Source organism: Oncorhynchus mykiss, chromosome 9 (assembly GCF_057628025.1).
Source record: "Oncorhynchus mykiss isolate SJ-2025 chromosome 9, ASM5762802v1, whole genome shotgun sequence".
Taxonomy (NCBI): domain Eukaryota; kingdom Metazoa; phylum Chordata; class Actinopteri; order Salmoniformes; family Salmonidae; genus Oncorhynchus; species Oncorhynchus mykiss.
In genome coordinates this window covers 75,829,508-75,854,553 of record NC_143030.1, presented here as the reverse complement: position 1 = coordinate 75,854,553, position 25,046 = coordinate 75,829,508, and the positions used below count along the sequence as shown (strand labels likewise).

At 41.1% G+C, this 25,046-nt stretch overlaps 2 protein-coding genes and 1 long non-coding RNA gene across 3 annotated transcripts; 2 read left to right on the top strand and 1 right to left on the bottom strand.

Annotated features, from left to right (window-relative positions):
* Positions 1-9,445: 9,445 nt before the first annotated feature.
* Positions 9,446-10,011, top strand: LOC149981346 (uncharacterized). The gene is made up of 2 exons (XR_016483447.1): positions 9,446-9,913; positions 9,981-10,011. It is a non-coding gene; the product is annotated as an uncharacterized LOC149981346 (long non-coding RNA).
* A 3,910-nt stretch (positions 10,012-13,921) lies between these two features.
* On the bottom strand, positions 13,922-22,360 carry fam50a (family with sequence similarity 50 member A). Its single transcript, XM_021616928.3, has 13 exons — positions 21,966-22,360; positions 21,715-21,799; positions 21,494-21,593; positions 21,205-21,344; positions 21,028-21,104; positions 16,242-16,308; positions 16,012-16,073; positions 15,795-15,871; positions 15,414-15,468; positions 15,274-15,322; positions 15,090-15,160; positions 14,869-14,979; positions 13,922-14,313 (listed from the first exon to the last, which is right to left on the bottom strand). The coding sequence occupies exons 1-13, from the start codon at positions 22,074-22,076 to the stop codon at positions 14,305-14,307; spliced, it is 1,014 nt and encodes a 337-aa protein (XP_021472603.1). The 5' UTR covers positions 22,077-22,360; the 3' UTR covers positions 13,922-14,304.
* Positions 22,361-22,415: 55 nt separating this feature from the next.
* Positions 22,416-24,825, top strand: LOC110532784 (transmembrane emp24 domain-containing protein 4). The gene is made up of 5 exons (XM_021616929.3): positions 22,416-22,571; positions 22,894-22,994; positions 23,142-23,267; positions 23,381-23,527; positions 23,708-24,825. Exons 1-5 carry the CDS (start codon positions 22,433-22,435, stop codon positions 23,855-23,857), a joined length of 663 nt encoding a protein of 220 aa, XP_021472604.1. The 5' UTR covers positions 22,416-22,432; the 3' UTR covers positions 23,858-24,825.
* Positions 24,826-25,046: the final 221 nt, after the last annotated feature.

The following is a 25,046-nucleotide window of genomic DNA, read 5'->3' as shown; positions in this document are numbered from 1 at the left end:
GAAAAAAAATACAAACGTTGAGACTGGTATGTTAAGGATATTGTGCTGTAGAGAAAAAAAACTCACAATCGGTCTCAGCTAGTAGGGTGGAAATGATTCAGTAATGTCTCTACTAACCAAATATCATTTGTTGTTTAGGGGGACTGTGTCACACAGACTGCTGCATTGCTTTTTACTCTGCCCTCTCCATTGCTTTTTACTCTGCCCTCTCCATTGCTTTTTACTCTGCCCTCTCCATTGCTTTTAACTCTGCCCTCTCCATTGCTTTTTACTCTGCCCTCTCCATTGCTTTTAACTCTGCCCTCTCCATTGCTTTTAACTCTGCCCTCTCCATTGCTTTTAACTCTGCCCTCTCCATTGCTTTTTACTCTGTCCTCTCCATTGCTTTTAACTCTGCCCTCTCCATTGCTTTTAACTCTGCCCTCTCCATTGCTTTTAACTCTGCCCTCTCCATTGCTTTTTACTCTGCCCTCTCCATTGCTTTTAACTCTGCCCTCTCCATTGCTTTTAACTCTGCCCTCTCCATTGCTTTTTACTCTGTCCTCTCCATTGCTTTTAACTCTGTCCTCTCCATTGCTTTTTACTCTGCCCTCTCCATTGCTTTTTACTCTGTCCTCTCCATTGCTTTTTACTCTGCCCTCTCCATTGCTTTTTACTCTGCCCTCTCCATTGCTTTTTACTCTGCCCTCTCCATTGCTTTTTACTCTGCCCTCTCCATTGCTTTTTACTCTGTCCTCTCCATTGCTTTTAACTCTGCCCTCTCCATTGCTTTTAACTCTGCCCTCTCCATTGTTTTTAACTCTGCCCTCTCCATTGCTTTTTACTCTGCCCTCTCCATTGCTTTTTACTCTGCCCTCTCCATTGCTTTTTACTCTGTCCTCTCCATTGCTTTTTACTCTGTCCTCTCCATTGTTTTTAACTCTGCCCTCTCCATTGCTTTTTACTCTGCCCTCTCCATTGCTTTTTACTCTGCCCTCTCCATTGCCCCCAATGGAGCTCGTCAGTTTGTAGTCCTAAAACCTGGAAAGGAGTTACCTCTGGTTCTTTCAGTCATTCATATGGGGAAAATGAATTGGGAAAGAATAGGGCATTGGGATTAACGCGAAAGAAAGATCTAACGTTAACACAGGCTTGGGAGCTCTTATACGTTTTGTTCTATGAAATATCAAATCAAATTGTATTAGTCACATACGCCAAATACAAATACCTTACAGTGAAATGCTCACTTTACGAGCCCCCAACCAACAACGCAGTTTCAAAAAATACAGAAAAGAATAAGAGATTAAAGTAAAAAGCCATTAAAGACGAGCAGTAAAAAATAACAGTATTTTCAGGGGGGTGCCGGTACAGACTCAGTCAGTTAATATGACCTTTATGAATTATGAAGCAATTATGTGCTTTTTATGATTCCATAAATGCTTCAAAATGAACAAAAAAGTTACGTTAGCTCATGAAAATGATCTCATGGAACAAAACGTTTAAGATTTCCCAAGTCTGTGTTTACCACAGACCTTATGTGCAGCGTTTATCCAAACATCCTACAACAACAAAAAAAAACATGAATTTCCCCATAGGTTTTGTCCAACGAACCATGTTCGGAGTTAGTGCCTCTCTATACACTGTATTACATATTGGGCTATAGAGGGGAAAAACTTTACCGTCTCAGCTAAAGTGGGGTGAAAAAAGTAGTAGTAGTAGGGTCTCTACTAATCAAATATGTTTAGGTTTTGAGAGGGACTCTCATACATATTCAGCAGCATGGCATACTCCCCCTCCTTTTAAATAGGTTTGAACCAATGATTTATATACAGTATACACTGAATCAGAGGTACTCAAGATTTATATACAATATACACTGGATCAGAGGTACTCAAGATTTATATACAATATACACTGGATCAGAGGTACTCAAGATTTATATACAATATACACTGGATCAGAGGTACTCAAGATTTATATACAATATACACTGGATCAGAGGTACTCAAGATTTATATACAATATACACTGGATCAGAGGTACTCAAGATTTATATACAATATACACTGGATCAGAGGTACTCAGGATTTATATACAATATACACTGGATCAGAGGTACTCAGGATTTATATACAATATACACTGGATCAGTTGTGATGTTTATATGTTGTTGTGTGTTTATATGATTTCCTACAATTTATTTGTCTGGACCCACGATCCGTATTGATCCCGTTCTTGGTCCAGATACGGACCGCCAGTCGAGTATGAGGGCACTAGATGACTGATAGGGGGCACTAGATGACTGATAGGGAGCACTAGATCACTGATAGGGGGCACTAGATGACTGGTAGGGGGCACTAGATGACTGATAGGGGGCACTAGATGACTGATAGGGGGCACTAGATGACTGGTAGGGGGCACTAGATGACTGGTAGGGGTCAGTAGATGACTGATAGGGGTCAGTAGATGACTGATAGGGGGCACTAGATGACTGATAGGGCACTAGACTGATAGGGGGCACTAGATAACTGATTGGGGCACTAGATAACTGATAGGGGTCAGTAGATAACTGATAGGGGTCAGTAGATGACTGATAGGGGTCAGTAGATAACTGATTGGGGCACTAGATAACTGATTGGGGCACTAGATAACTGATAGGGGGCACTAGATGACTGATAGGGGTCAGTAGATAACTGATAGGGGTCAGTAGATGACTGATAGGGGTCAGTAGATAACTGATAGGGGTCAGTAGATGACTGATAGGGGTCAGTAGATAACTGATAGGGGTCAGTAGATGACTGATAGGGGTCAGTAGATAACTGATAGGGGTCAGTAGATGACTGATAGGGGTCAGTAGATAACTGATAGGGGTCAGTAGATAACTGATAGGGGTCAGTAGATAACTGATAGGGGTCAGTAGATAACTGATAGGGGTCAGTAGATAACTGATAGGGGGCACTATGCTGACACGCATTTATTAATTTCTTCATTAATGTTTTCTATTACAGACACCTTAAGGCATGCTTTTAAATTATATTATGTGAGTTAAACATGAAAAAATAATATATAAAAACATTTTCATTAAAGTATATATATATATATATATATATATATATATATATATCTTTTTTTTTACAGATTACTAATGTTACTGTCTCCACTTAAACTAAATACTTAGACACATGTCATTTTGAAACATTGAACTGAACTACTGTAGGATTCCATTCCTTCCTATGGAGGACTGCTTGTTCTGGGGAGTGCCAATATGGCCGACCAGTGGCTTCAAAGCCTCTCATTGGCCAATACATAGAATCAGTCATCTGGGTTTTACATGTACTCTGAACAAAAATATAAACAAGTCAATTGAAATAAGGCCCTTATCTAGAGATTTCACATGACTGGGAATACAGATATGCATATGTTGCTCAGAGATATCAAAACAAAACAAAAAAAAGTAAGAGCATGGATCAGAAAATCAGTCAGTATTTGGTGTGAGCACCATTTGCTTCATGCAGAGACATACATCTCCTTCACATAGAGCTGATCAAACTGTTGATTGAGGCCTGTGGAATGTTGTCCCACTTCTTTTCAATGGCTGAGTGAAGGTGCCGGATATTGGTGGGAACTGGAACGCGATGTCGTACGCATCGATCCAGATCATGCTCAATAAGGTGACATGTCTGGTGAGTATGCAGGCCATAGGAGAAGTGGGACATTTTCAGCTTCCAGGAATTGTGTACAGATCCTTGCGACATGGGGCTGTGCATTATCATGCTGAAACATGATGTGATGTCAGTGGATGAATGGTACGGTATGTGCATTAAAATTTACATAGATAAAATGCAATTGTGTTCGTTGTCCTTAGCTTATGCCTGTCCATACCATATCCCCACTGCCACCATAGGGCACTCTCTTCAGCAAACCCCTCACCCACACAACGCCATACGCGTGGTCTGCGGTTGTGAGGCCGGTTAGACGTACTGCCAAATTCTCTAAAACAACGTTGGAGGTACCTTATGTTTGAGAAATTAACATTAAATTCTCTGGCAACAGCTCTGGTGGACATTGCTGCAATCATCATGTCAATTGCACGCTCCCTCAACTTGAGACATCTGTGGTATTGTGTTGTGTGACAAAATTGCACATTTTAGAGTGGCCTTTTATTGTCCCCAGCACAAGGTGCACATATGTAATGATCATGCTGTTTAATCAGCTTCTCGATATGCCACACCTGGTGGATGGATTATCTTGGAAAGGGAGAAATATTCACTAACAGCAACGTAAACAAATTTGTACACAGAAATATGCTTTTTGTGCATATCGAAAATGTCTGAGATCTTTTATTTTAGCTCATGAAACATGGGACCAACACTTTACATATTGCGTTTATATTTGTGTTCAGTATACATCATTGGTTTGAACATACAAGTATTTGTGTAAACTTTCTAAATAAATTCTGGTATATGTATTTTCCCTAGGTAGTTGCATTGCTGTGCAAAATGTTTCCAAAGTTTAGCTTATTTTTGCAGGTGGGACTCTTATTTTGAGAAATAAATTACACGTTTGTGCTGCCAGCATAAAATCCTGCTGCTAGCAGAATGGAGAAAACCTATTCAGCTGGCAAACTCAATTGACTGGGCAAGCCAATCAAAATCCAGTTTCTGAATCCGCAGCTTTCTATGTAAAATAAAATCAAGGAATAAAATCAAATGTAGCTTATTGAAAAGAGAAGCTATATTAATTGGATTGCTACTTTTTTTCTGGATTGAAGGAAGTGACTGTCAAATTAGTTTATATTCTATCTTTAGTTTATAATCTTAACCGGAAGACAGTCAGACCGTTAATAAACAGGTTAACAGCGGCCACTAGCGGCTGTTCGGGCTAGCTAAATAAATAAATATGACCATTATCATGACATAGCACGTACAACACACAGTACAATAAAATACATCTGGATTTTGTATTTATTAAATTAAATGTAAGATCACATATCATACAACAATTTTTACAACAATCAGAATTTCCTCATCTCAATTTCCTCATTATAGTCTGTTTCAACATCTCAAAAGAGTTAAATCTGTTGGCCGGGGTGTAGAGATCAATCTGTTGGCCGGCGTGTGGAGATCAATCTGTTGGCCGGGGTGGGAGATCAATCTGTGGGCAGCATGCATAGAGATCAATCTGTTGGCCGGGGTGTGGAGATCAATCTGTTGGCCGGGTTGTGGAGATCAATCTGTTGGCCGGGGTGTGGAGATCAATCTGTTGGCCGGAGTGTGGAGATCAATCTGTTGGCCGGAGTGTGGAGATCAATCTGTTGGCCGGGGTGTGGAGATCAATCTGTTGGCAGTGTAGAGATCAATCTGTTGGCCGGAGTGTGGAGGTCAATCTGTTGGCCGGCGTGTGGAGATCAATCTGTGGGCAGTGTAGAGATCAATCTGTTGGCTGGGGTGTGGAGATCAACCTGTTGGCCGTTGTGTGGAGATCAATCTGTTGGCCGGCGTGTGGAGATCAATCTGTTGGCCGGGGTGGGAGATCAACCTGTTGGCCGGGGTGTGGAGATCAATCTGTTGGCCGGAGTGTGGAGATCAATCTGTTGGCAGTGTGGAGATCAATCTGTTGGCAGTGTAGAGATCAATCTGTTGGCCGGGGTGTGGAGATCAACCTGTTGGCCGGGGTGTGGAGATCAATCTGTTGGCCGGAGTGTGGAGATCAAACTGTTGGCAGTGTAGAGATCAATCTGTTGGCCGGGGTGTGGAGATCAATCTGGTGGCAGTGTAGAGATCAATCTGTCGGCAGTGTAAAGATCAATCTGTGGGCAGTGTAGAGATCAATCTGTGGACAGTGTAGAGATCAATCTGTGGACAGTGTAGAGATCAATCTGTGGACAGTGTAGAGATCAATCTGTGGACAGTGTAGAGATCAATCTGTGGGCCGGGATGTAGAGATCTGAACAAACTGTACAGTCGGATGTATTTTCTTGAGAGATATGTTAACGTGGTAATTTATTTACAACAAAATGTACATGCCAAAATCATCTCATGAAAATGTATAGATTTCAATATTTCTTTACTCCAGTTTGCTGGTATCCTCTGAGACTAGTGAATCTAAAATGATCCACCATAGCCCATGGCCAACCCTTATCGCAGCACATATAACACACCAAGAACATAGTCCTTTTAACATATAAAAACAAGGCCATTTTTAAAACCTTATTTTGGTTCACCAGTCACAGAATAGTTCCCCATTGAGGACCACTTTGGAAACAGCTTTTTTAATTCATACTTTGTACATTGTTGTATATGTTTTTTTTACACAAATAAATTCAATCCAACAGTCCCGGTCGTTCTAAACCAATGGCCACTGAGTTTGCAGAGCCCAACTGGGATGATGCCACTCATTACACCTATGGCCCAGTTTGTCCCGTGTGGCTCTCAGCTGGTAGAGCAAGGCGCTTGCAACGCCGGTGTTGTGGGTTCAGTTCCCACGGTGGACCAGTACAAAAATATATGGACTCACTACTGTAAATCACTCTGGATGAGAGTGTCAGCTAAATGACATAACTAAATGACATACAGTGCCTTGCGAAAGTATTCGGCCCCCTTGAACTTTGTGACCTTTTGCCACATTTCAGGCTTCAAACATAAAGATATAAAACTGTATTTTTTTGTGAAGAATCAACAACAAGTGGGACACAATCATAAAGTGGAACGACATTTATTGGATATTTCAAACTTTTTTAACAAATCAAAAACGGAAAAATTGGGCGTGCAAAATTATTCAGCCCCCTTAAGTTAATACTTTGTAGCGCCACCTTTTGCTGCGATTACAGCTGTAAGTCGCTTGGGGTATGTCTCTATCAGTTTTGCACATTGAGAGACTGACATTTTTTCCCATTCCTCCTTGCAAAACAGCTCGAGTGAGGTTGGATGCAGTGAGGTTGGATGGAGAGCATTTGTGAACAGCAGTTTTCAGTTTTTTCCACAGATTCTCGATTGGATTCAGGTCTGGACTTTGACTTGGCCACTCTAACACCTGGATATGTTTATTTTTGAACCATTCCATTGTAGATTTTGCTTTATGTTTTGGATCATTGTTTTGTTGGAAGACAAATCTCCGTCCCAGTCTCAGGTCTTTTGCAGACTCCATCAAGTTTTCTTCCAGAATGGTCCTGTATTTGGCTCCATCCATCTTCCCATCAATTTTAACCATCTTCCCTGTCCCTGCTGAAGAAAAGCAGGCCCAAACCATGATGCTGCCACCACCATGTTTGACAGTGGGGATGGTGTGTTCAGCTGTGTTGCTTTTACGCCAAACATAACGTTTTGCATTGTTGCCAAAAAGTTCAATTTTGGTTTCATCTGACCAGAGCACCTTCTTCCACATGTTTGGTGTGTCTCCCAGGTGGCTTGTGGCAAACTTTAAACAACACTTTTTATGGATATCTTTAAGAAATGGCTTTCTTCTTGCCACTCTTCCATAAAGGCCAGATTTGTGCAATATACGACTGATTGTTGTCCTATGGGCAGAGTCTCCCACCTCAGCTGTAGATCTCTGCAGTTCATCCAGAGTGATCATGGGCCTCTTGGCTGCATCTCTGATCAGTCTTCTCCTTGTATGAGCTGAAAGTTTAGAGGGACGGCCAGGTCTTGGTAGATTTGCAGTGGTCTGATACTCCTTCCATTTCAATATTATCGCTTGCACAGTGCTCCTTGGGATGTTTAAAGCTTGGGAAATCTTTTTGTATCCAAATCCGGCTTTAAACTTCTTCACAACAGTATCTCGGACCTGCCTGGTGTGTTCCTTGTTCTTCATGATGCTCTCTGCGCTTTTAACGGACCTCTGAGACTATCACAGTGCAGGTGCATTTATACAGAGACTTGATTACACACAGGTGGATTGTATTTATCATCAATAGTCATTTAGGTCAACATTGGATCATTCAGAGATCCTCACTGAACTTCTGGAGAGAGTTTGCTGCACTGAAAGTAAAGGGGCTGAATAATTTTGCACGCCCAATTTTTCAGTTTTTGATTTGTTAAAAAAGTTTGAAATATCCAATAAATGTCGTTCCACTTCATGATTGTGTCCCACTTGTTGTTGATTCTTCACAAAAAAATACAGCTTTATATCTTTATGTTTGAAGCCTGAAATGTGGCAAAAGGTCGCAAAGTTCAAGGGGGCCGAATACTTTCGCAAGGTACTGTAACTAAATGACTCAGCTAAATATTTGTCTTGCTCTTTTACTTCCCTTTTCATCAGATCAATACCCGTGCGGTACATTTGGTAGGTGTGGCATGATCAATATGGGTTTGACCATTTAAAATGACAGTGCAGCGTGACATACCTAATAGCCCTTCGGGGACACTATAATCACAATGTTCTTCAACTGGTCGTTCAGTACCGTTTCCATTGAATTTACTGGATAATGGTTCATTGTAAATAAACGGTAAAATCAAATGAAACGTTGTCATAGTGGAAGCAAACGGTGTCAGTGAACAATGTTCCTGTGTTCCATTTATGTCCAACAGCATGCGGTACTGTATAGTATGAGGAAGATTTACTGTGTGTGGAGAACATTTTTTTGCTGCGGTAGAATTGATCCCACAAGTCAGGAACTGGCAAGGCCATCAAAGCGACAGCATACTGGGCCCCCAGGGCTAGAAGCGAGGAAGGTGTCTGACTGGTACCCCTACAGTACAACACCAGTAAACACTGTTAGACGACGTGGGAATCTTGAAAAGACAACACTTGTTTTTATTGGCCCAATAACTTCAATCATTCTTACTCTAAATCGTGTTCACTTGACAATAGTTTTCCTTTGTTACCTTTCAGTGAGCATAGTGTATACCACTTTATGTAAGAACCTGGAGAGGTTTACCTTTATAAAAATAGGGTCATGTAAGCATGGTGTCCAATCCTTTTGGGCATGTGAGGCAGAGATAGAGAGATATTGCTGTGAAAGAGAAAGAGCTGACAGGCGATATGAGATCCTCCCACGACCTGGAAGCCAGGGAGCTCACTTATACTCTCAGCAAGGACTGAGAGTATAAGTGAGACAGTATCAGAATGGGTAATTAACAACAACAAAAACTACGGGTCTTAAATACATCTTAAATACAGCCATTTGATTAGATGTTCAGGAGTCTTATGGCTTGGGGGTAGAAGCTGCGGTACCACTTGCGCTCCGGTACCACTTGCCGTGTGGTAAGTAGCAGAGAGAACAGTCTATGACTAGACAATTTGTAGGGCCTTCCTCTGACACCGCCTGGTATAGAGGTCCTGGAAGGCAGGAAGCTTGGCGCCAGTGATGCACTGGGCCGTACCCACTCCCCTCTGTAGTGCCTTGCGGTCGGAGGCCGAGCAGTTGCCATACCCTATTTTCCTTGGTGCCCCGACTTCCTAGTTAATTACAGTTACATGATTAATCAGTTTAATCGCATAATAATAATTACAGAGAGTCATTTGATAAAGATTAATCTTCAGTTTAATGATACCAACGACAATTTAATATTCTATTTTCAGTGAAATCACATTCTCTAAAAGTTTTAGTGGGTTTTGTGGACTTTAAACAACCAATTGTAATGACCACTACATTGGTTCTACAGTATATGATTGATCATTCGAAGAAAAGGTTTGTATCTTGTTTGGCCTTACCAAACTGGCTGGGTTGCCAGGAGACAATGAGTGTGTCATATTTAGGATTCTGATCAGCTACGAACTCAGTCACATCTTGTGGAGCGCGGACATAATGCTGTGGCACACATCTGTCCACCCAGAAAGAAAAAAACATGGCCACTGAACACAACCTGGGGAAGATTATGCTAAGAATAGGATCATTGTAATAATGATTCAAATGAACAAACAGCTTTAAAATACAACTCTAAAATGGCCATGGTAGACATGCAAGAATATCGTATAGTAAATTAAAACAATTGTGACAGGCACTACAGTCTATGACACCTTGACCTATTCAGAGGTACAGTAGATAACTTTCTTTTTAGGTGACAGGCACTAGTCTATGACACCTTGACCTATTCAGAGGTAAATTCTTAACATTCTTCAAAATCTGAAAACAAACATCACAAGTGAAAAGACAGAACGTTAACACTTAAGTTGTTTTTGGTTCGGTCTTCAGAAATAACAGACAACGGCTCCTTCTCGTCTCACTTACAGTGCCTTGCGAAAGTATTCGGCCCCCTTGAACTTTGCGACCTTTTGCCACATTTCAGGCTTCAAACATAAAGATATAAAACTGTATATTTTTGTGAAGAATCAACAACAAGTGGGACACAATCATGAAGTGGAACGACATTTATTGGATATTTCAAACTTTTTTAACAAATCAAAAACTGAAAAATTGGGCGTGCAAAATTATTCAGCCCCTTTACTTTCAGTGCAGCAAACTCTCTCCAGAAGGTCAGTGAGGATCTCTGAATGATCCAATGTTGACCTAAATGACTAATGATGATAAATACAATCCACCTGTGTGTAATCAAGTCTCCGTATAAATGCACCTGTACTGTGATAGTCTCAGAGGTCCGTTAAAAGCGCAGAGAGCTTCATGAAGAACAAGGAACACACCAGGCAGGTCCGAAATACTGTTGTGAAGAAGTTTAAAGCCGGATTTGGATACAAAAAGATTTCCCAAGCTTTAAACATCCCAAGGAGCACTGTGCAAGCGATAATATTGAAATGGAAGGAGTATCAGACCACTGCAAATCTACCAAGACCTGGCCGTCCCTCTAAACTTTCAGCTCATACAAGGAGAAGACTGATCAGAGATGCAGCCAAGAGGCCCATGATCACTCTGGATGAACTGCAGAGATCTACAGCTGAGGTGGGAGACTCTGTCCATAGGACAACAATCAGTCGTATATTGCACAAATCTGGCCTTTATGGAAGAGTGGCAAGAAGAAAGCCATTTCTTAAAGATATCCATATAAAGTGTTGTTTAAAGTTTGCCACAAGCCACCTGGGAGACACACCAAACATGTGGAAGAAGGTGCTCTGGTCAGATGAAACCAAAATTTAACTTTTTGGCAACAATGCAAAACGTTATGTTTGGCGTAAAAGCAACACAGCTCATCACCCTGAACACACCATCCCCACTGTCAAACATGGTTGTGGCAGCATCATGGTTTGGGCCTGCTTTTCTTCAGCAGGGACAGGGAAGATGGTTAAAATTGATGGGAAGATGGATGGAGCCAAATACAGGACCATTCTGGAAGAAAACCTGATGGGAGTCTGCGAAAGACCTGAGACTGGGACGGAGATTTGTCTTCCAACAAGACAATGATCCAAAACATAAAGCAAAATCTACAATGGAATGGTTCAAAAATAAACATATCCAGGTGTTAGAGTGGCCAAGCCAAAGTCCAGACCTGAATCCAATCGAGAATCTGTGGAAAGAACTGAAAACTGCTGTTCACAAATGCTCTCCATCCAACCTCACTGAGCTCGAGCTGTTTTGCAAGGAGGAATGGGAAAAAATGTCAGTCTCTCGATGTGCAAAACTGATAGAGACATACCCCAAGCGACTTACAGCTGTAATCGCAGCAAAAGGTGGCTCTACAAAGTATTAACTTAAGGGGGCTGAATAATTTTGCACGCCCAATTTTTCAGTTTTTGATTTGTTAAAAAAGTTTGAAATATCCAATAAATGTCGTTCCACTTCATGATTGTGTCCCACTTGTTGTTGATTCTTCACAAAAAAAATACAGTTTTATATCTTTATGTTTGAAGCCTGAAATGTGGCAAAAGGTCGCAAAGTTCAAGGGGGCCGAATACTTTCGCAAGGCACTGTATGTGCAATACAGTGCCTTGTGCAGTGACACATACCATACCATCGTAGAAGATACCTTCAAGGTATAAGGTCTGTAGGGTGAAACCATACCATCGTAGAAGATACCTTCAAGGTATAAGGTCTGTAGGGTGAAACTGTTAATTCTGACACGCACTTCTTGTACCTCAAAATGCCTCGGCAGAGGAAATGGGTTCTTCCAACATAAGATGGTGCATGAGAGGACAGGATATACATACATTATTTGGCGTCACAATAAATCCAATTCCCAAGGAGAGATTAGATATTTTTCCTAAAACAACTTCTATCACAAGAGAGTATGTATAGGTATATAGGCGTAATGGAACTAACGATGTATGTCACAGTGAATAGGTAAACACAGAGGTGGAGGAGCCCAACGGTCTGATCCTTTTCTTTACTCGCTGATTATTGGTTATCTGGAAGGCATTGTCACCCATAGGGCAGCGCACAATTGGCCCAGCGTCGTCCGGGTTAGGGTTTGGCCGGGGTAGGCAGTCATAGAAAATAAGTTGTTCTTAACTAACTTGCCTATTTAAATAAAAAGGTTAAATAAATACTCTTAAGAGGGAACCAAACACAGCTGGAGTAAATGAGAAAACATTAACAGCCCGAGGCAAAGGCCTTCAACTGTCAGCTAGGTAGTATAGCAGGTAGACTAATGGCCTCCATCATGCTCACTAGCATTGCACGCTTTGGATAAAATGTCTGCTAAATGGCATATTGTTACGTCCTAAAGAGGGGAGAAATGACCATACGAGGGTAAAAACGACACACTTCCAATCACAGTTCTACTCTAAATCAACTCTACAATGAATCATTAAAAAAAGTCCTTCACTTATCCAGGTTCTGTAATCCTGCATGGCCATCCTTCACTTATCCAGGTTCTGTAATCCTGCATGGCCATCCTTCACTTATCCAGGTTCTTTAATCCTGCATGGCCATCCTTCACTTATCCAGGTTCTTTAATCCTGCATGGCCATCCTTCACTTATCCAGGTTCTTTAATCCTGCATGGCCATCCTTCACTTATCCAGGTCCTTTAATCCTGCATGGCCATCCTTCACTTATCCAGGTTCTGTAATCCTGCATGGCCATCCTTCACTTATCCAGGTTCTTTAATCCTGCATGGCCATCCTTCACTTATCCAGGTTCTGTAATCCTGCATGGCCATCCTTCACTTATCCAGGTTCTGTAATCCTGCATGGCCATCCTTCACGTATCCAGGTTCTGTAATCCTGCATGGCCATCCTTCACGTATCCAGGTTCTGTAATCCTGCATGGCCATCCTTCACTTATCCAGGTTCTGTAATCCTGCATGGCCATCCTTCACTTATCCAGGTTCTGTAATCCTGCATGGCCATCCTTCACTTATCCAGGTTCTGTAATCCTGCATGGCCATCCTTCACTTATCCAGGTTCTGTAATCCTGCATGGCCATCCTTCACTTATCCAGGTTCTGTAATCCTGCATGGCCATCCTTCACTTATCCAGGTTCTGTAATCCTGCATGGCCATCCTTCACTTATCCAGGTTCTGTAATCCTGCATGGCCATCCTTCACTTATCCAGGTTCTGTAATCCTGCATGGCCATCCTTCACTTATCCAGGTTCTGTAATCCTGCATGGCCATCCTTCACTTATCCAGGTTCTGTAATCCTGCATGGCCATCCTTCACTTATCCAGGTTCTGTAATCCTGCATATCCATCCTTCACTGGTCGCAGTTGCCCTGGTAACATTTCAGCAATGCTAAAACTTATGGTAAAATATGATAAATAAAATATGATAAAAACCTGGCATATAAGTGTATAGCACCAGAAATAGAAGCATTTCTTCACCTGACACATATACTTTGCCAGAGGACCTGGAAACAGTTGAAGCTGCCAAAATATTGCCCAAAGTTACAATCAAGTCAACAAGTCGTGGTCCAGAAGAATACGGCCTGATTCCTCTTGTATGTGCAGGGATGGGCGACTGGCGGGCCTGGACCCTCTTTTGTAGCTCAAACGACAAGTTGACAGTATTGTTCCATTTCTTCAATTATCTTTAACAGCCGAGTCTTACAATAGTAACGGAGATGCCAAACAAACCACATTCAGGACACTTATTACAATAAACAAGGCCAAATAAAAATGTTGTTTTTAATAATATAAATTAGTAAAGTTGATCGAATTTAATTAACACAGTGAACAGCGTCCAAGTGTAGGTTTGTTTTGTTTTTTTGTTATTTTTAAATGATTTGGGATCACACATTTTCATAGAAATTAAAGCAGTAATATTTCATAAACAGAATGGTTATGTTATGGTAAAGAAATCACTATGGTTTGTTAGGCAACAACACTTTGGGGAAATGAAAAAAAAAAAGGTTGAGGAGTAACAATGAAGAGAAACTTAATGATTTAAAGTGAACATAGTTTATCAATCTGAAAGTAAAATGCTTCTGACAATACATTAACAGTATAACATGGGGAAAAAAATGTGTGTCCAGAAAGATCCCGAAGACAATATTTTCACCGGATCTGAAAAACAAGAAATACAAAAAAATATATTTAATTTAAGTTGCATCATCTTCATGTTTTACGATAAACCTCTCAACTTCATATCCATTCTTTACCTAATAATAAACGTTTTGGGCTATAATGATTCTATTATTGATAATAGGCCTATATTTGCTATTTCCTACATGTTTTATGAACTAAATAACAGCTGAAAGTTAACAGGCCCATATGCATGCAGCTCTGTAAGCGTCGACACTCATACAACGTCATGTGGAGAATACTTATGAAACTATCCTGTTCGTTTCGGCCCAAAAGTTGGAAAAGGGTATAAATCACAAGCCATTAAATGCACAATGATCTATCCAGCCAATGATGCTACATTCTTTTGCTGTTTCATTTGTACACCGTGACGTTGTGATTGGCCACAGCAGGAAATAATGTAGAGGAACACATTACATCACACTCGACATAAACCTAGAATACCAATCAGATCGTTTGATAAAACTATAAGAAAGCAATTCTAATATTCCTACGTAGATATTGACAAGTGTGTTAAGGTTAGAGATCACCACTCACGGTGTATTTGTCCCATTTCTTCTCTGGGTCGTAGGGCTCCCAGCGGCTAGCAGGGAAGATGTGCTTGTTCTTCTCATACCAGCACCTCAGCACCACTTTACCTGCGTGAGACTACGACACACCAAGGACACTCGTTGTTGTTAACGCTGCTGCACTGGCAAATAACTTGGATTCAAAACACACTTGGATATTGAATATTACGACAATATGGATCTCCTCACCTCGTCTTTTTCAACAGTGGCGTCGTTCACCAGCCGAATGTCATCGTGGACATCAAAGCTGAAGAGTGGACCTGTAGTGGAATAATATATATATATATATTATATAATGCCATCAGTGAAGTTACATAAATGTTTAAATATAACAGCGATTTTTGGATGACCTTTGAAGTCACCACTGGCTCACCAGATTTGCCTCGAGCTTTTGTCACAATGAAGTCATAGAAACTGTGATGCTAGAACATAAAACAGAGATAATTGTTCAGTTTAATATGCAGAAGAGACGTACATGTATAATAGTTCAGATCGGTGTACAGCAGCACTCACATGTGGGATGATCAGATCCTCTTTGATGTACATCAGCTGCTCGACACCAGCAGCCCTACAAAGACCCCCCAACCTTTTACAACCTTCCTTCATAAAGAATAACATTAAAAGGAAATCCTATAAAATGTTAGTGCCAATGGGCACCTAGGGTGTATTCATTAGACGAAGAACGTAGCAAACAGTCACAAAACGTTTTTTTTTACAATGGAAACCGTTTACTCCAAAACGGAAAATGCTTTGAGATGAAAAAGGCTTAAAAGTTTTTATTTGACGAATTCAGGTAGGGTTCCTCCCAGTTTCATTTGGTTTGCTTCTGTTTTCTAGTGAATACACCCACCTAGATAAAACCAAAGCCACCACTTCAGTCACATCTACTCTTACCTGAGCTCACTGAAATCTTTCCTCAAGACCTCCAGTGCTTTCTGAAGGAACTGCTGCATGGTATTGCCCTTCTTCATCTGCAGTAAACACACAACAGTGCACACTGATAAATGCTATAGTATACAGGTGTGTCTCATGCGACCAAAGTTAATGTATGACTCCATTTGCTTTCCGGCATCACATCCATTGCTAAGCAACCGGTTCTCTCTTACTGTACCTTGACAGTCTTACGATGCCCCGATCCATCCCAGTAGGAGAACGTGATCTCAATTTCTTCACCTGCACAGAAGATGTGTCATTATCATGGCATTATCAATAAGTGTCATTATCATGGCAAGGGTAGTGAACTATTCATTCAAGCTCGTCATTACCATTAGGGACCAATATAAAAAGAGCACTGGATGTAATCGTCATGTGTGATTGTCGCGTGTAATCAATCTCTCTTACTCTTGATCTTTTCCTGCTTTCCCTCCCACTCCTGGCGCAGTTCCTCTCGAAGCCGATTCTCCTCCTCCTGAACTCCCAATAATAAACACATTTTAAGCTTGGGTTCTGTGTGTGTACACACACACACACAAACACAACAGTTATATAGTGTATACCCTGGGCTCTGTGTGTGTGAGTGTGTATTTTCAACCATTCAAAAATGTGGGGTCACTTAGAAATGTCCTTGTTTTTGAAAGAAAATCTACATTTTGTCCATTAAAATAACATCTTAATGATCAGAAATACAGTGTAGACATTGTTAATGTCGCAAATAGGCAGAGTTGCAAAGAAAAAGCCATATCTCAGACTGGCCAATAAAAATAAAAGATTAAGTTGGGCAAAAGAACACAGACACTGGACAGAGGAACTCTGCCTAGAAGGCCAGCATCCCGGAGTCGCCTCTTCACTGTTGACGTTGAGACTGGTGTTTTGTGGGTACTATTTATTGAAGCTGCCAGTTGAGGACTTGTGAGGCGTCTGTTTCTCAAACTAGACACTGTAATGTACTTGTCCTCTTGCTCAGTTGTGCACCGGGGCCTCCCACTCCTCTTTCTATTCTGGTTAAAACCAGTTTGCGCTATTCTGTGACGGCAGTAGTACGCAGCGTTGTACGAGATCTTCAGTTTCTTGGCAATTTCTCGCATGGAATAGCCTTCATTTCTCAGAACAAGAATAGACGGACGAGTTTCAGAAGAAAGTTGTGTGTTTCTGGCCATTTTGAGCCTGTAATTGAACCCACAAATGCCGATGCTCCAGATACTCAACTCGTCTAAAGAAGGCCCGTTTTATTGCTTCTTTAAATCAGTACAACAGTTTTCAGCTGTCCATTATAAATCAGCCGTTTCCAGCTACAATAGTCATTTACAACATTAACAGTGTCTACACTGTATTTCTGATCAATTTGACGTTATTTTGGCAGACATTTTTTTTGTTGCTTTTCTTTCAAAGACGAGGACATTTCTAAGTGACCTCAAACTTTTGAACGGTTGTATGTGCGTGTGTATATATATATATATATATATATATGCATGTATGCCCACACACACACACAACATTTATATAGTGTATGCCCTGGGCTCTGTGTGTGTGTATAAAGGCACATTTATATAGTGTACACCCTGTGCATACTGGACAGGAGTCAAAGGGTTAGGATATCCCCATCTCCGGCTGTTGTATTGGGCAGTTCAATGGTGAGAAATGACTCAGTCCCTGGAGCAAAAAGGAAATTGAGGCCCTCATAGTTCATGTAGGATTCCATGACATTATGAAGGGCCACTCAGAACAGCTGAAGATGGATTTTAAAGAACCGATTGGGTCTCTGCTTGACACCAAACAAACTCCCCATAATATCTGGCCCTCAGCCAAATCGTGGCACTGAACGTTTCAACCCTCCCATAACTGGCTACCAGACTATTGCAGCTCTGTGGGTGTAACATTTATTGACAATGATAATACATTCTGGAAACAAAGCTTGTTTTATAAAAGGAGGACGGGATCCACCCAAATCATTTGGGTTCCTGGATCTTTTTACACCATTATCAGGCTGCGTTGAGACAATGACTTATCAATGACCCAGATGCAGCTCAATTAATCCCCACCGTTGTGTCGCTGAGTTGTCATAATCCCAGAGGCGTTGGAAGACACAATGTAAGTAACCTCATTTATGTCCCTCTGACTGCCCTGAATGCCTCGGCTGATCCTACAGCTATTGTATGCATGTGCCTATGAACCAGAGTTATACTGTTAGCACTGAGGCGGTGTGCCCTAGTAGGAAGTCCACTGTGTGCAGCTCACCCTGCACTGACAGAAATAACATGAGCTAATCTACCTCAGCTAAGCTTCCCAGTTAAACAATGAAAACAAGCAAGCATCCCAGAAAAGTGCTCAAAATATGTATGTATTATAACATCTACAGAAAAGCCAGAAATGCCAAAGGTGGAGGTGCTGCTGTTTATATTCAGAACCACATTCCTATAAAGCTTAGAGAGGATCTCATGTTAAATACTGTTGAAGTAATATGGCTACAGGTTCGTCTGCCTAACCTAAAGCCCATTCTTGTGGGAAGATGCTATAGACCAAGTGCTAACAGTCAGTATCTGGACAACATGTGTGAAATGCATGTGATATCAACAGAGAGGTATATTTTCAGGGGTGATTTAAATACCGACTGGCTTTTCATCAAGCTGCCCACTCAAGAAAAAGCTTCAAACTGTTAACAACCTGAACCAGGTCACTGGCACTAATCAGTCAACCTGCCAGGCTAGTCAAACAGAACAGGAATGAAATCATCAACATATCTCTTCTTTACTAACGCTGCAGAAAGGTGCTATAAAGCCGTATCCAGATCCATCGGATGTAGTGATCACAATATAATAGCCATATCTAGGAAAACCAAAGTTCCCAAAGGCTGGGCCTAATATAGTGTATAAGAGGTCATACAATAAGTTTTGTAGTGATTCCAATGTTGTTGATGTAAAGAATATTTGTTGGTCCATGGTGTGTAATGAGGAGCAACCAGATGCTGCACTTGACATATTGCTTATTCCAGTTACAAATAAGCATGCAACTATTAAGAAAACGATTGTAAAAAATAAAATAAAAAAAACAAACTGTTAAATCCCTGTGGATTGATGAGGAATTGAAAAATGGTATGGTTGAGGAGGATGCGGCAAAAGGATTGGCAAATAGGTCTGGTTACAACCGATTGGCAAACGTACTGCAAATAGAGAAATCCTGCAACTAAAATAAAAAAGAATAAACTACACTATGAAACAAAGAAATGACAAAGAATGATAGTAAAACAAAAATAAGAAGCTTTGGAGCACCGTAAATTACATTTTGGCCAAAAAGGCAAACTCGGCTCCACCATTCATTGAATCAGGTGGCTCATTCATCAGAAAACACTGATATTGCCAATTACTTCAATTATTTTTTCTTTGGCAAGATTAGCAAACTTAGGCATGACATGCCAGCAACAAATGCTAGCACTACACATCCAAGTATAAATGATCAAATTATTAAAAGACAGGCATTGTCATTTTTTATTCTGTAAAGTGAGTGGGGAAGAGTGAAAAAAGTATTGTTGTCTGTCTATCAACAATGACACAAGCCACCGGGGTCTGACAACTTGGATGGAAAATTACTGAGGATAATAGTGGACCATATTGCCACTCCTATTTGCCATATCTTCAATCTAAGCCAACTAGAAAGTGTGTGCCCTCGGGCCTGGAGGAAAGCTAAAGTAATTCCACGACCCAAGAATTGTAAAGCCCCCTTTACTGGCTCAAATAGCTGACTAATCAGCCGGTTACCAGCCCTTAGTAAACTTTTGGGAAAAAATGGTTTTTGACCAGATACAATGCTATTTTACAGTAAAAAAAGAAAGACCCCATAATGATGAAGCAAAAACAGGTTAATATAATTTTTTCAAACTGTTTTTAAAAATAAACGGACATATCACATTTACATAAGTATTCAGACCCTTTACTCTGTGCTTTGCTGAAGCACCTTTGGCAGCGATTACAGCCTCAAGTCTTCTTGGGTATGACACTACAAGCTTGACACACATGTATTTGAAGAGTTTCTCCCATTTTTCTCTGCAGATCCTCTCCTGCTCTGTCAGGTTGGATGGGGAGCGTCGCTGCACAGCTATTTTCAAGTCTCCCCCAGAGATGTTCGATCAGGGTTCAAGTCCGGGCTCTGGCTGGGCCACAGAAGGACATTCAGAGACTTCTCCCAAAGCCACTCCCATGTTGTCTTGGCTGTGTGCTTAGGGCCGTTGGCCTGTTGAAACTGAACCTTCGCCCCATTTTGAGGTCTTCAGCGCTCTGGAGCAGGTTTTCATCAATAATCCCTTTGTACTTTGCACCGTTCATCTTTCCCCTTAATCCTGACTAGTCTCCCAGTCCCTGCCACTGAAAAACATCCCCACAATACAATGCTGCCAAACCCATGCTTCACCGTAGGGATGGTGCCAGGTTTCCTCCAGACGTGACACTTGGCATTCAGACCAGAGTTCAATCTTGGTTTCATCAGAGCAGAGAATCTTGTCTTGCATGGTCTGAGAGTCCTTTTACTGAGGGGTGGCTTCCGTCTGGCCACTCTAACATAAAGGCCTGATTGGTGGAGTGCTGCAGAGATGGTTGTCCTTCTGGAAGGTTCTCCCATCTCCACAGAGGACCTCTGGAGCTCTGTCAGGATGACCATCGGGTTCTTGATCACCTCCCGGACCAAGATCCTCCTCGGATTGCTTAATTTGGCCAGGCGACCAGCTCTAGGAAGAGTCTTGGTGGTTCCAAACTTCTTTCATTTAAGAATGATCGAGGCCACTGTGTTCTTGGGGACCTTCAATGCTGCAGTAATTTTTTGGTACCTTTCCCCAGATCTGTGCCTCGACACGATCCTGTCTCGGAGCTCTATGGACAATTCCTTCGACCTCGTGGCTTGGTTTTTGCTCTGACATGCACTCTCTACTGTGGAACCTTTATATAGACCGGTGTGTGCCTTTCCAAATCATGTCCAATCAATTGAATTTACCACAGGTGGACTCCAATCAAGTTGGAAAAAATGAATTTAATCCATTTTAGAATAAGGCTGTGACTAAACTGTTTGGGGTAAACCTGGATTTTGAACTGCCTTGGCAGCAGCTAATAGGGATCATTAATAAATACAAATACTCTCCCTCAATGTAAGGGAGGTTTGATTTGGAGAAAATAAGTGTGACTGGTTGTATATACATAAGGCTCACCTCTCTGTCCCGGTCTGGCAGGAAACTGGTGTCCACATCTGGGTTCTTCCCTAGCTTCTTCTTCTTAGCGGGGAAATCTTTGGAAGATAAAAGTCAGTATTTATTGATTGTTCTTGGACAATACTATACACAAGTATTGTGGCTATAAACAACAGCCTTATTATGAACACCACTCACAGTCCTCTTCCTCCTCCTCCTCCTCTTCCTCCTCAGTCTCCTCTTTCTCCTCCTCTTCATCTTCAGGATTAAAGGATAAACTGGCAATCTTTCTCTTCTGCTCTTCCTTTCTTTTCTTCTCCTTCTGCTTCTCCAGCTTTCTGAAGGTAGACAGAAAGAGAGCCAAGATGAGACACTGACAATAGCTTTTGACTGAAGATTTCACCCATAATCAGGGGTCATTGAAAGATCATTAAAGAGATAGAAAAGTGTCATGGAATCAAGTAACTCGCGGAATACAGTAACTCACAGCATCAACTCCTTTGATTGCTCCTTCTTGGCCAGTTGCTTTTCTCGTTCTTTCACAAGAGCCTCCTGCCTGGCCTTCATATCATTGAGTGTCACCAGACCTGACAAGGGAAGACCATATTGCAGTAAGATTGTGTTCTTCACAATTATGTATTCAAACATTCATCATTATTTAAAAAAAAAGGCAAGTCTGACATGGAAAAGGTTCCATAATATACTTACCAACAGTGCTGGATTTGAGCTCTGCTTCCACCGCATCATAATGAGCTGAGAACTTCTTGTCTATGTTGGACTTGACCATGTTGTCCTGTATGAGATATTCGGGTAGTAAGAGGGGGACACATAGCTAGGAACGTTAAGGCTCCTCCTGTAAACAGTCTAGCGCAAAGGCTATATATTGCTCGTTTGATATATTTCAGTAACTAGATAGCAGTGAATAAGCAATACTATTACTTAGCTAACAAGGGACTGACCTGAGCAATTTTCTCCTTTAGCTGTGAAAGTTGTTCTCTTTCCTTTTCACGCTTTTTTATCAACTGCATGGCTCTTCCAGCCTCGCTTGCTGCACCTTTGTACTGCGCCATGCCTATATCTTCCCGAGAATCAAACAGCAATAATAATCTGGAGAAAAAAAAGTAGCTAAACGCTACAGTCACAGACAACTTGTCTAAACAACAACTAATCACTGTTTTTATAACAGTGTAGAGCGAAACGTTATTGTAGCTAGATGCTGAAATGTCCTCGCATCATAACAAACACAACCGAAAATGGTCTCGGTGAAGGGCATTCTGGGTAGTGTGCGAATCAGTTTTAAAAAAAGAAAAAGGCCCGTGCAACCACTTCCGGCGGGGTTCCAATCATTTCAAAATAAAAGTAAAGTAGCAGCTGGTTGCATTTACTACACTGACCCTGCTGCAGGGGACAACAAAGCTGATTTGACATGATGCTCACTGCACCTGGCGCTGGAATTATCATATTATTTGCTTGGCTCTCTCCAAGTTACGCTCTCTATTTTCACATTGGAGAGACGGAGAAAAAATGCTTTATAGAGGAAATTCCAGATGAGACTATGGTTATTGGTAAATTCTTATTTTTGCGTTAGATAACGTTAAAACTGGTTAACTAGTCAGCTGCTTCTGGCTCATAGGCTATTTTGATTAATCCAGTCAGTTAGTGCATGAATGTCTTTCATTTCCTGACAGATGTAGCTAGATTTGATGGATAAAAATATATCATGGGTCTTAATAAATAAATAAAAATTTGCTGGCTAGCTACAAAGATGAGAAGATTATACAGGTTGTGACTGTTGGATTAGCCACCGTGTTATTTGATATGGAATATTCCCTTTATCGAGGATGCGAGAAATATCCTTTCATCTGGCATCTATCTCTCTATTATCAGGGAAATACAGGACCCAGCTGTGGGACAAGCAGATGGGATCCTTCCTCCAAACCTCCCCTGGCCTTGGAATGCATGTGGAGATCAAAGATCCGGATACTAAGGTCAGTCAAACAATGAGAAGATTAGATACAAGGTTACCACACTCAAAAGTGAACAGACATACACAAACTGTAATGAATCTTCATACACACAAAGCCTCCACGTATGTTTCATCGGTATGTCTCTCTCTCTCCAACCCTCTATTCTAGATAATTCTGTCTCGTCAGTATGGGTCAGATGGACGGTTCACCTTCACTTCCCATACACCAGGCGAGCACCAGATCTGCCTGCACTCCAACTCCACCAAGATGGCCCTTTTCGCTGGCGGCAAACTGGTATGAATGGCATGTTGTTCTGGACATTTTCTTCTCACAATGAAAAATAAAACATTTCGTATACCAGTAAATATGCAGATAGTCTGGTATTCTAACCTTGTGTTCCATCTTAGAGAGTCCACCTGGATATTCAGGTTGGTGAACATACCAACAACTACCCCGAAATCGCAGCAAAAGACAAGCTCACAGAGCTGCAATTGAGAGCTCGACAATTACTGGACCAAGTAGAACAAATCCAGAAAGAGCAGAACTATCAGCAGGTGGGTTGAAAGAGAACATCTACATTTTGAGTTGAGTAACTACGCCACAGCCATAAGAGGATAATAAATATTTACATGTATTTTAACCTGTATAATGTCACACAAAGCTGTTGTGGAATCCACATCTTACCCCTGTCTTTTAACGATCTAGTGACTGTCTGTGTATCTCTCTCTCAACAGTATCGTGAGGAGCGGTTTCGCATGACGAGTGAGAGCACCAATCAGCATGTGCTTTGGTGGTCTATAGCTCAGACACTTATCCTCATCTTCACTGGCATCTGGCAGCTCAAGCACCTCAAGAGCTTCTTTGAGGCCAAGAAGTTGGTGTAATGCTCACAGGACATCACTGATTGAGTTCAAGACAGGAGTAACAACCATACAGAGCTGACTGGCAGAGAGAGACGCTTAAACCCGGGAAGCAAATTAATTAAGAACATCCAGTGTGTTATGTATTGTCCATTATTAATTATTCCGTGACTTAAATTATTGTGATCAGTAAGCAAGCACCTGTGTCCATTTCCTTGTTTTCTTCCCCCCACTTTTGTATTGTTTCATGTCAACTTTGTTGGACTGCACATAAGGAGTGGCAAATGTACCCAAGGTAACATTCAATTCTGTTCCACTTTGTTTTGTAGATTTGTCATTCTGTATACTTTTGGTTTAAACAGGTGGTTTAAAGTGGTTAGAGCGTTGGGCCAGTAACCGAAAGGTTGCTGGATTGAATCCCCGAGCTGACAGTCTGCCCCTGAGCAAGGCAGTTAACCCACTGTTCCCCGTGCGCCAAAGACGTGAAGATTATGGCATCCCCCCCCCCCCGCACCTCTCTGATTCAGAGGGGTTGGGTTAAATGTGGAAGACTCATTCAGTTGTACAACTGACTAGTTATCCCCCTTTCGATTATTGTGGTTTAGTCTGATAACATAATTATAGCAGAGCTAATAATACTTTTAGCTCAATGACTAACCTGTTCACAAACATCCTTAACGTCTGTAGAAGGGCAGTATCGTTCCAGGAAGCAGGGTATTATTGATTTTTAGAGGATGGTCCAAGCAAGACCATTTTTATTTTCTTCCAAAGACCAACATATCTTTAAATCAGGTGCAGATTACATTTGAATGTTATGAAATGAAGGCCTATGATTAAAATACCCTCACGTTATTTCAAACTGATCTAGATATCAGTAAGATGTGAATACAATATTATGAGGTATAAATTCATCGACTTAATTTGTAATTATGAAGGTTTTTACTTTTGGTTGGCTGTCATTTTCAATGTATGCAATAAAAAAGTTAAAGTAATTGGTTGTGATTCTTTATGTAAAATTACTGTACATTTCCTGTATCGGAAAAATACAAAACCCAAGTTATTTTGAATTATTATTTGTCACCTTCTGCAGTATCAATTTAATCCTGTATCTCATTTAAGTGAATGTTTTGCAATGTTTATTTGCAGTTCTCTTAGTTATGGATTTTAGTTTTACATTAACTATGAAAATCATAGCAGAATGAAACATTCAGTG